General features: G+C 32.4%; 1 protein-coding gene across 5 annotated transcripts in view; it reads left to right on the plus strand.

Moving 5' to 3' along the window:
• Window positions 1-10,529, plus strand: part of LOC106475404 (annexin B9-like) — a 48,615-nt gene that overhangs the window by 2,350 nt on the left and 35,736 nt on the right. For 3 of the 5 annotated variants that reach the window (XM_013936090.2, XM_013936097.2, XM_022380571.1), the window contains exon 2: window positions 6,124-6,199. In XM_013936090.2, coding sequence (XP_013791544.2) covers window positions 6,124-6,199 — 76 coding nt within the window. Of the gene's footprint in view, window positions 1-3,021; window positions 3,072-3,236; window positions 3,263-6,123; window positions 6,200-10,529 lie in introns of those variants that run through there. The other 2 variants (XM_022380580.1, XM_022380568.1) reach the window with 2 other exon arrangements.

A 10,529-nucleotide genomic window follows, 5' to 3' on the forward strand; every position in this document is an offset into this window, starting at 1 on the left:
GTGGATACAGCAAATAGCCCAATGTGGCTTTTTTTTTGTGCTGAGAAATTTATAATTCCCATCTGAAAAGAGTGAAAAAATCATCTTGTTTTTTTTCATTGCACGTATCAGAAAATTGTAGGGGTTTCATTGACAACTTAATTTAAATCTTTTTCTTTGCTGAGACATCAATGTTCTCACACAAGAAAGAAATCCATTCCAAATTCACATAATGTGTATATGTATAACTTCACACTTCAATATTTCAAAACAACTCATCTTCACTTATCTGATCACCTAAACAGTTAATGCCTTTTCGTTTCTTCAAAGAATATCATATAATTTGGAAATAGTACTGTCCAATTTTTCCTAAATATAAATAATAAACAAAAGTCTCAAACGTGAGCTCTGAAAAACCCCACTAATCACTCTTCCAATCGGAAAGAAAGCCCAATTAAAACAACTCTTTGCTTTCTACCACTAAGCCAGTTTTTAAACTTCTGAACTTTTTGTTGATTTTACAAGTATGTACCTTGTTACTTAAAAAATTTATATTTTTGCACTTTATTAAAAACTATGAAAATCAATATGCACAACAAATAGTCTGTCCTCTTCCAAAAAGGCTGAAGCCCAATTAAAGAGAAGGAAATTTTTCTAAAATTATGCTGAAAATTGTTGATTAAAAGCTCTCCTTCCAAATGCTTAAATATATTACTTCTGACAACATTTTAACACATTGTAAACAAGACAAGTGACACTAGCAGACTTAAGTTTCCCAAATTCTTCATAGAGTTTTTTAGTTAGAAGTTACATTAGTGATCTTATAATCATCAGGAGTTTCTCTGGTATCAAGAGATTTCTGAAAAAACAAGTGAAAGCCCTCCCTAACTCCTCAGTAAAGTTATTCAATATTCTATGATAAATCTGTTTGTGTAGGAACTTCACAATCTTTCAGAACAACTCCTGTCCAGTATAAATAGAATTTGAGGGGAAAAATTCCTCCATTGTATCAGAAAAAGTTTTTGAGTACTTTTAACCATGAAAATGTTTAAGAAATCTGGTGTTATCCCTAGTTCATTTAGTAGCTAACTTAAGCATAAAACCACATTTAACTTTGTAGCAATGACTTTTGATTTAACTATATATTGTAACTATCTTGAATAACTTTGTTTATTTGTATAAGTCACAGCATCATTTGTTTTACTAGTCAATCTCATATTATTGCAAACTGTTTTTCATTTTCAAGTAGTTTAATTTATATTTTATGACTAGGCCTTTGGTTGAAATGCAAGCACTTCATAGGAATACCTTGCTTTTGAGCTAGTTGGATCAACCTAAAAAAATAGTCTATGCTCTATAAATATTCTCCATGTGTACATGTGTCTCCACAATCTTCTCAAAATACTATAGCTACAAGAAGTCAACTTTTCAAAAACAGCATTTTCTCTAGTATCATATTTTACTTGTGCAATAAAACAATCCACTAAAATTTCAGTAAATTCTTAAGCCTTATAAAAAGAAGACAGTCTAATCCAAACTAGTCTTTCAAAATAATGAGTCTGTTTTTATTAGCAGCGCTTTTAGTCTGTCTGCACATAATCCTCTCAGTTTCAACAACCTGATCAGGTGGCCTATGTTAGATGTAGATAAGCATCTTATTCCTTCCTTTCAGGAGCCTTAAACTAAATACTCCACATTTTTCTAGCTTCACCAATATAATTTTGTAAGTTTGCAACTTCCATCTTACTTGTAAAATCACTGATCCTCTCTTATATTAAGTTCATATCTAATAATACAAATGACATGTAACAAGCTAACAGCCGTTAAAGATTTTAATTGTAGTATATTAATGCAAAGACTTCTACACTGGATGGCCAGTTTATTAAGAACTCTTCCTGATATGGGAATGGGTTATCTTCTCCATAAGAATAGCCTTGACTCTGCAAGTTGCCAGAGATTGGTTGGTTTTATTGTAATCCAGTTGATGAGGGGTATGGTCTGTCACTGGCTTATAGATGTCCACAGAAGTTTATGGTGGTAAATACAGTGTTCAAGTACATTCAAAAAAATGTTCCATCATATTGAAGTCCACCAGTTCTAGCGGCAAAACTAGGTGACTGAAGTCACTGGTACTAGCATGATTTTCACAATGTACATATGACAATTATTTTTATTCTTGTCTTGGAAAAGCCTTTATCACTGTCCTGTCAAGAGAATGTTCCCAAAATCATCCTTCAACTTGTCGGAACATACAAGTATGTGATTGTTTCAAGAGACATATTCATATCTGGACCAATCATTAAATTAGAGAACAGTACAGTTAAGAGACATTGTGAGAATAAACAGTGACAATTCAAATATTTCTACAGTTGCAGTGCGTAGACTTTAATTGGAACATTTAAGTGCTTCTGTGAAATGTATTAGTTCTTGAAGTTATGTTTTTATCTTTATTTTTGCTTTATTGTTCTTAATTTTTCATATAAATGTTTCTTATATTATGTCATTAATCTGTTATTGATAGTGATTTTATCTTTTATTTGTATCAAATACAATTAAATTAGCAACAACTATATTTAATTTTTATTTCATCAATAGCAAATACTATTCTAATAAAATTTAAAAAAAATTAAAAATGCAGAAGAGACAAAAAGTATTTCAAGGAAAGAGAAATAACTCTAGTTCAAAAGTTTCTGAAACAACCACCACACTAAACAGGTCATTTTTGACAGTTCCAAAGGTAACCAATTTAGAGGAGTTTCACTGTATTATCTTATCTTGTATTAATTTGATTTCTTTTCACAATCAGACCATGAGATTTGGGACATGTTCCACAAATTTATATGGTTTCCTTAACAGGATCATTCCCCATTGTGACAGGATTTTGACAGAATCTGATATTCAGGGTTTTCTTAAAAAAACAACATGAAAAGACAAATAAAATTATAATATTAATACTTTCAATTAATTCAGTTTTTTAAATCTTATTGAATTAGAAATCTCACATCCTTATTTCTGAAGCCTCCTGAGGTACAGACATTCCTCCTTAGGAGCAGCCTTATTCTATTTAAATGGAGACTGGAGGTACTCTGATGGTGAGTGGTGATATTACTGCTATTGTACATCAAGTGATTGATTCTATCCTACCTTCTTCTTCATGGACCCAGGACACTCAGTCTTCTGCCTCTGAAACTTTTGCTGAGCATGCCTTGTCTTTGGACATCTCTGACTAGCTCTTTCCACAACTGCATTTACTTCTGGTTCTTCTATTCCTGATGAGTATTAGGTAACACCCACTTTTGTTCTTCACCACTCTGATAACTCAGGTATGTGACTTTTTTTTCTCTTTCTTCAATTTTTCTGCTCGTTCTTGGACAAACTCTTTATACACACCTGAACACTGATTTTTTTTCCTCCTCCTCTTCCCTTGCCTAAGTTTTGCATCATTGCATATTATTTTCTGTCTTATCTTCATGTCTGCTTTCAGTTGCCACATCTTCCCAAAACATGACTTCTTTTCTGTGGCCTTTGGTTGGAATTCTTCCTCCTTCTAAGTCTTCATTCCCTTGAATCTCTTCTTCCAGCTTTGATATCTCCTACTTTTACCGTCCTTTCCTCTTGGTTTCATCTTTTGTATGTTCAACTTCTTAGTTATCTATCCTCTTAACCCCTTCTTTCTGAGGCTCTGCATTGCAACCCCAACATCTTTGCTGGAATGGTTGCACCTACTTGTTTTCCATCCTGCCGCAACACGTGTAACACATTTTCTCTCTGGAAAACAAGATGCTCTTTCTTGGGCTGGGTCTATCTGATTACTGACACTGTACCAGTGCTGTGCTAGAACTATGGACATTTGTTTATTCAGCTCCCATCTGGAATGGTCATTGGCATGGTAGCAGATGCAGAAATGATACAAACAAGCCAATAAGCTAGTTTTGCAACCACTATACTGCATCTGAGAACAAATGCAGAGCTTCCAAATTGTGTGAATTCTTTAGTTGCAGCTATGCTAATAAATTATACACAGAAACGTGAACTCGGAGAACTACTCAAGGAGTTTGTTGGCATGTTTGTGTCAAACATTTACGTCATTATTAGACACAGGTGATGTGTCTGATAAACTGCTATTCAGGCTCCGGTGGAGCATCAGGGATGTTATGAAACAGGATAACAGCTTTGGAGAGTGCTTGATAATCTCCATTAGTGATCATGAAAAAGAAGAGAGTCATGGTTTGGTGTGGACTCTAGATAGCTGAATATAGTAATGCACATTGGTGCCTTTCTGTCACTGTGCACAGATGAATGTGTGAAATGTACTGGAAAGAATCCATTGCTTTTGTGCATTATATCTGGCTTATGGTTACTAGCAACTTTAACTAAGTGATGAAGTAGAAGTAAGATTACTTTAAGCATTTGGGAAGGACTATATGGATTTGTACCACTTGTGAGAAGCTGATGGAACTCTGCATTTTAAATAATGTGGCAATGGCAAGTAAAGTTATGTATATAAGCTTGTTGTACTCACTCACTTGCAAATGCTATTGTCAGGAGCTAGCATAGTCAGAGATTTGGCTAATGCAGCATCTATATTACATCCTGTCCAGAAGACAATTCCCCAGAAAGAGTCAAATAATGGCTGACTGATCATGACATTAAAACATGCATTGCTTGCTGGTCTTTTTACTTATTTTACTCAGTTTTCATCCTGATTTGTTGATGAAGTCAGACATGTGAATGCCATTTATTTGTATGTTTTCAATTTGACATCAACTGTGGTTTTATTATTACTAATATTTTGTATTTGAATTTGCTTTTATTCTTTTTTGTGTTTTATAGTTCTTATTACATGTGGTCTTGTTTTTGGTCTGAATATGTTCAGTTTACTTTCATCTTTATTTTGTGTCACATTTTGTTAAGCTTTAATTTTGAAATGCAATGAAACTGGTTTGTATTATACCTTTATTTCATTATGGTTTATTTTGATTTTTGTTTATGATGTGAATTTTTGTAATTTTGGTTGATTTTATTTTAACTTTGTTTTGAGTTTTATTTAAGTTTTCATTGGAACCTTTGTTAAGCTTACTCTTTGTTGTCACGGTATACCTGTCATTGCATCATGTGTGTGTGATCTAGAGACAGTTACTGGAACTAATGGCCTTACAGTTAGCTTATTATTTGACTTTTAACATTATTTTAAAGTTTAGCCTAGAAAGACCCTTAAATAGGAGGTAGTGTGATGATGTCCTTCATTCAGGTACTTTTGTAAGTTTTCATGCAGGTGTTCTGCATGAAGTTAGTGACATACATTCATATAAGGTGGTTGTGAGAGGATCATAAACTTGTAATAGTAATATAATTTGAACAAAGGTAACAGTAAAATACAGTGTATTACTACATTTTTTCCACAGATGGTATAAAGACTTGTACAAGTTACACGAGACAATGTTTTTCTTTGTTGAATAAGTTTAATGGGAATAATCATTTATGTAGTTAGTGTACATACTGCATAAGGACTTTGGTCTGACTTAACATCACAGTAATTTATTATTTTGGATTTCATTCTTGACCTGTGTGAACTTCTTTTAATTTTGATCCTCTCATTGTGAAGACATCCTTGGCTATTCTGCTCCACTAGCTAGTTGCAGTTTTCAGTCAAACATAAAACCTGGCCAGAAGCCACAATGTACACTGTATGGATAAAGATCTTGTTCTTTCCCCACTTGTGTTCATTTCTTTTTCCTATATTTTCAGTGTTCATTTTAGTTGTACTCTGCAAGACATTTCCAGAATCTGCATTTTGCAGTATTTGATACTCTTTGTTGATGAATATCAGTGTACCTACAAGAACAGTAAGTTAAATCCTGAATATTGGCAATTTTTTAAACAACACATACACATGGTAAATAACATACAATTAAAATCATTGCCTTACTTATTGCTGGTAGTTATTCAAGTGTGCATTAGTTGGGAAAGTACTTAAAGATATATTCAACAGTGATTCTTGTTCACAAGCATATCTGAGTGTAACTATCTACAAAGTAAGATAGTGCTACGCTCTTATGACACCTAGAGATGTTTACTAGTAAAAACTTTTCTTGAATGTGCTCTTGAGTATATTATCTTGAATTTTTCTTCCTTCTTTTATAGATGTGCATCTAAGCAAAAAAGAAAAAAAATGAGTTATCCATATGGGACTGGTTACCCTTCTCAACCAGGGTCGCAGGTTTGTACTATTTGTATGTTTGTTTGTACAAGTACTAGTATAGGAGCTATCAGAAAGAACAGACCACAGAAAATATGAAAATTTCATTTTAAAATTGATCTAAAGAGGATAAGAACAAACAACATGGCAGGATGTTTAGAGGTGTACATTAAGTATATGATTATTTATCCATCTTGGGTATTTTTAATCAAAGCAAGTATAAGGTCCTAATTGCACACAGTTCTGTTTGTGCGTCTTTGAAAAACAAGTTAATTTCATTTCATCACTTTTTACTGCAGTCTTTGTTTACGTCTAGTACTTGGTTGTAATAGTACCTTCCTTAAGGTTTAAAACTTGCATCATAATCTATTGATTTTGATATTCTCAATCAGAATATTCATATATTCTTTGGATTTACAATTATGTTGATGTAATTTAAATTCAGAAACCTTTATTTTGTAATGTTTCTATAAACATAGTAATTTAAAAACATGCAAATATCATAATTATATATATCCTTTAATAAGGTACAAATTTGGTGTTTCTTTATTTGTATTTTCTTTATTTTTGAAATAAAACTACTAGTTGAACTAATGAAAATAGCTATGCCTAGTTACCTTATACAGGGGGTTTTGTACATTATATTAAGATTGAGTATTTAAATCAGCAAGTCACATAATCACAGTTGATATAAAGTTATGGTGGAATAGCATGTATTTGAACTACATTTTAATATTGTTTGGTATTTTGTTGCAACCAAAAAGTAATTGCTTTTGGTAAGGATATCTAACAGCCCTTTCCCATGCAAAACATTCATACACTCAGATTGTAAAAATGTTTTCAGATGGAGGATTTTGAAATTCCAAGATTTGGATATCTCTTCTACATAATGGCATTGGAAAACAAATTAATATAGATCAACATTGGGAACTAGGACCATTCAGAAAGAGACCTGTGACAGGTCATACTGTATACATAGGGAACAAACATGTAACAGGTGAGAATCTAGGAACACGGAGATCAATGGCAAAAGCCATTCAGGTGCCCCAAGCAACAGTATGCAATATAATCAAGAATGATCTCTGTCTGGAAAAGCAAGACAAGTCACAAGTATACAAATTGCCTCCATGGCATATCAATTCTATTGTAGCATACCTCAAACAGTTGAAGATGAAATAGGTATTTATTCTATTTCATTCAAAGACATACTGGTCTAGTTACCAGAAACATTGCCAATGGATTTCTCTATGACCAGACTATTGAAACAGACAATAGGAAACTGTCATCCTCATATGCTAGTTGAATTATGGAAAGACAGCAGGAAGTAGGAGTGTGCTTTATGCATGATAACTTTATGAAAGAGCCTTTTGCAAAGGAAACTACATTGCAGGACTATTGTTATGATGTATGGTCATCAGATAGAGCATGACCCAATGACATTGACTGTAACAGTGTGGTGAGACTCAAAAAGTGTTTTAATATAAGGTACTTAATTTCTGCACTCATTACATTATGTGGTGAACTGCATCCTCAAGTATATAATGTGTATGTGATGTTATAGTTATATACTTTTAGACACTTATTGAATGTTTGTAGATGTGTAGCATACAGAGCTTGTTTAATCATTATTAATTTGGAAAAATACAATAGTTATTAAGTACCTTCTATATTTGGTTTATTTATTACACTTTTAAACACTTAGTAAAAATATGGGATTATAAAACACTAGGCCACATGATAGTGTATGAACATGAAGGCTGCTGATAAAAACACCTTAAAAGTCTGAAAATTGTTCTCTTTACTTTTAATTTAATATTAACAAGTCTAAATGTGTTTCAGAACTTTTCAGCCAACCTGTATGGCATGTAAACTGATATGTATAGAAGGAAAAATATTTGTATTAAGATCTAATATTTCTGCATACATTGCTGCTACAATTATTCAGATACACCTAAAACTTGACGTAACTTATTCAGCATGCTCTACTGGAAAATATGATGAAAATGAATACAGACACACATCAGATAGATGAGAAATATCAAGATATTTGCAAGTTTCCAAAACTTTTGTTTAGTGAATTTGGAGGAAGAGATATATCAAGCTGCTGAGAGAATGGGAAACTTAATTGTGAAGTAATGTTTGATCATTTGTAAATCTATGCTTAAGACCATATAACACCACTGGAAACTTTTAAAATATCTTCAAACTGATTGAAGGTTTTGATCCATTGTGACAACTGTTCACTTGTTAGTAGTGTTTACATGCTCCAGACATCTTTGCAACAAATTAATAATCACTTCTCTGCATCCATTATAGCCACATGCAAAGGCATCATCTATGAGGTTTGTGCCATAAATGTCTGCATTTTGGAAAATTGGAAGGGTAAGAATATGCAAAGTAAGGTTTTATCCAGAAAAAGTAAAGTCCTACAATCCACATAAATGATGTGGTGACTGGCTATTTTGGAAATATGCTGGCTGCACTTACTGTAAGTTGTTCAGCTTTGTGGTGTTTACTAACCATGATATGCTCAGTGTTATCTCTATATTATCACTGAATTTTGGCAAGGAAGAAAATGACTTGTGGTGAAAATTACAATTGGAAATTATGCTCTTCATAAGTTTTAATTTTCTGTTGATGTGCAGAATGCGAGTGTATAAAAGGTCAACAAACTCGAATCAAAGATAGATCTAAACTTTGATGTTCTTTGCCTAGATCTATAATCTAGACTCTAGATCAACCTCTCATGTGTAGATCCATCTCTGAATAATATCTTATTAATCTTCTTAATGTACAACAGATAATTTTGGTTCATGTTTGTACTTTGCCTCATTCCATGAGTGTAATCAGTGTGTCATTAGCAGTCTTTTACTGTATGAGAACAACGTTTCTTAATCAACTGATGTAAATTTGATTCCTGATCTGATCTGTATTATACTTTCAGAAGTTATTACTCTAAATATATTATTATTATTAACTGAAGTCATTACTATTAATTTATTATTTTTCTCATTTTGATGTAAACTTGAACCACAATAAAATCCAGGCTAGACAATGGATGGGAAATGCTGTTATTTGTCGCAGTGTCATCATGGTGACAATTTTCAATCAAATATTTGTAGTCCAGTCACAAAATTCTCTTGGGTGTTTCTTTCTGTTTTTGTTGTATGAGACTGATTGTAGAAAAATGAGGCAAAGCATGCAAAGACATAGTCTGCACAATATGAGCTGTCATTATTGTATCCCTGTGATCAACAACCAAAGTGATATCATTTTGGGCTATTAATGAATATTTCAGGTAGAATATTCAAGTGAAGCTACTGTGCTAGTTCAGGCCTTGAAAGTACAGTGAACAGAAATACCATGAATTAGATGCACCCCAAGTAATACTGCCCACACATAGTAAATACATGTCCAACTCAAATTACCTGTCTTGGAACATGTCATGTGTCAAAGTTGTGTGGTTACAACAACATTTGGCATACAATATAGTGTTCTGAATCCTCTAGGTTTTTGGATGTGGCTTCCAAGATTGATTCCTGGAAGTCCAGGACATCCTGTTTTTGCAAATTAGTGGAAGAGCTGACATAAGCCATCAGTACATAGTACTGCATGAATTTAAGTATTTTTGCATGAAAAGAAATAAGGAATTAAATGCTAAATGTTGCCATGTCATTTCTCCTAGTTGAAGATCATGTACTTATTATTACTTTTATTTTTTAAAACTTGAGAAGAATGTGTAAGTAAAATGTAGAAACCAGGGGGTCAAAAAGTAAGTAGTTTTATAATTACAGTTAAGCAGAAAATTACACTAGTAAACTAGTCAAACATTGTTAAGTGAACCTAAATAATTATACACAACCCAAAAGTCATAGTTATTATGAATATTTAAAAAATAGTATAAAAGGTAATCATTGAATACTTATACTTAGCCAAAATATACATGTATCAGCATAACACTAACACAGTGTTGTGATAAAATTCAAAGTGAATCAATAAAAATATTGAATAATTATATTGATTTGTTATTCATTTATTGAAATTCCAATTTATTATTATCTGTATGAAATGGAAAATAAAAATAATGTCAGTGTTAATAATCAAATCGTAGAGTGAAAATATCAGTATAACTGAATTGGAGGGTTATAGTTTCTCATTCCATGCTTTGAAGTCATGTTTCAACTGTATGTTATTATAAGTTGTTGAATTCATTGAAAAACTGTGTTCCTTGTGTAATGCTGTATGATACATATTTTTTAGAGTAATTTATTTTCCAATTTTAAAGAGAAAATAGTAGTGTTGTATTTTATTAGTACGGTAGGGGTAGGTCGGTGGGGAGGCGTAAGGGACC

The sequence above is a fragment of the Limulus polyphemus genome, unplaced genomic scaffold, assembly GCF_000517525.1.
Source record: "Limulus polyphemus unplaced genomic scaffold, Limulus_polyphemus-2.1.2 Scaffold146, whole genome shotgun sequence".
NCBI classification, from domain to species: Eukaryota; Metazoa; Arthropoda; class Merostomata; order Xiphosura; family Limulidae; genus Limulus; species Limulus polyphemus.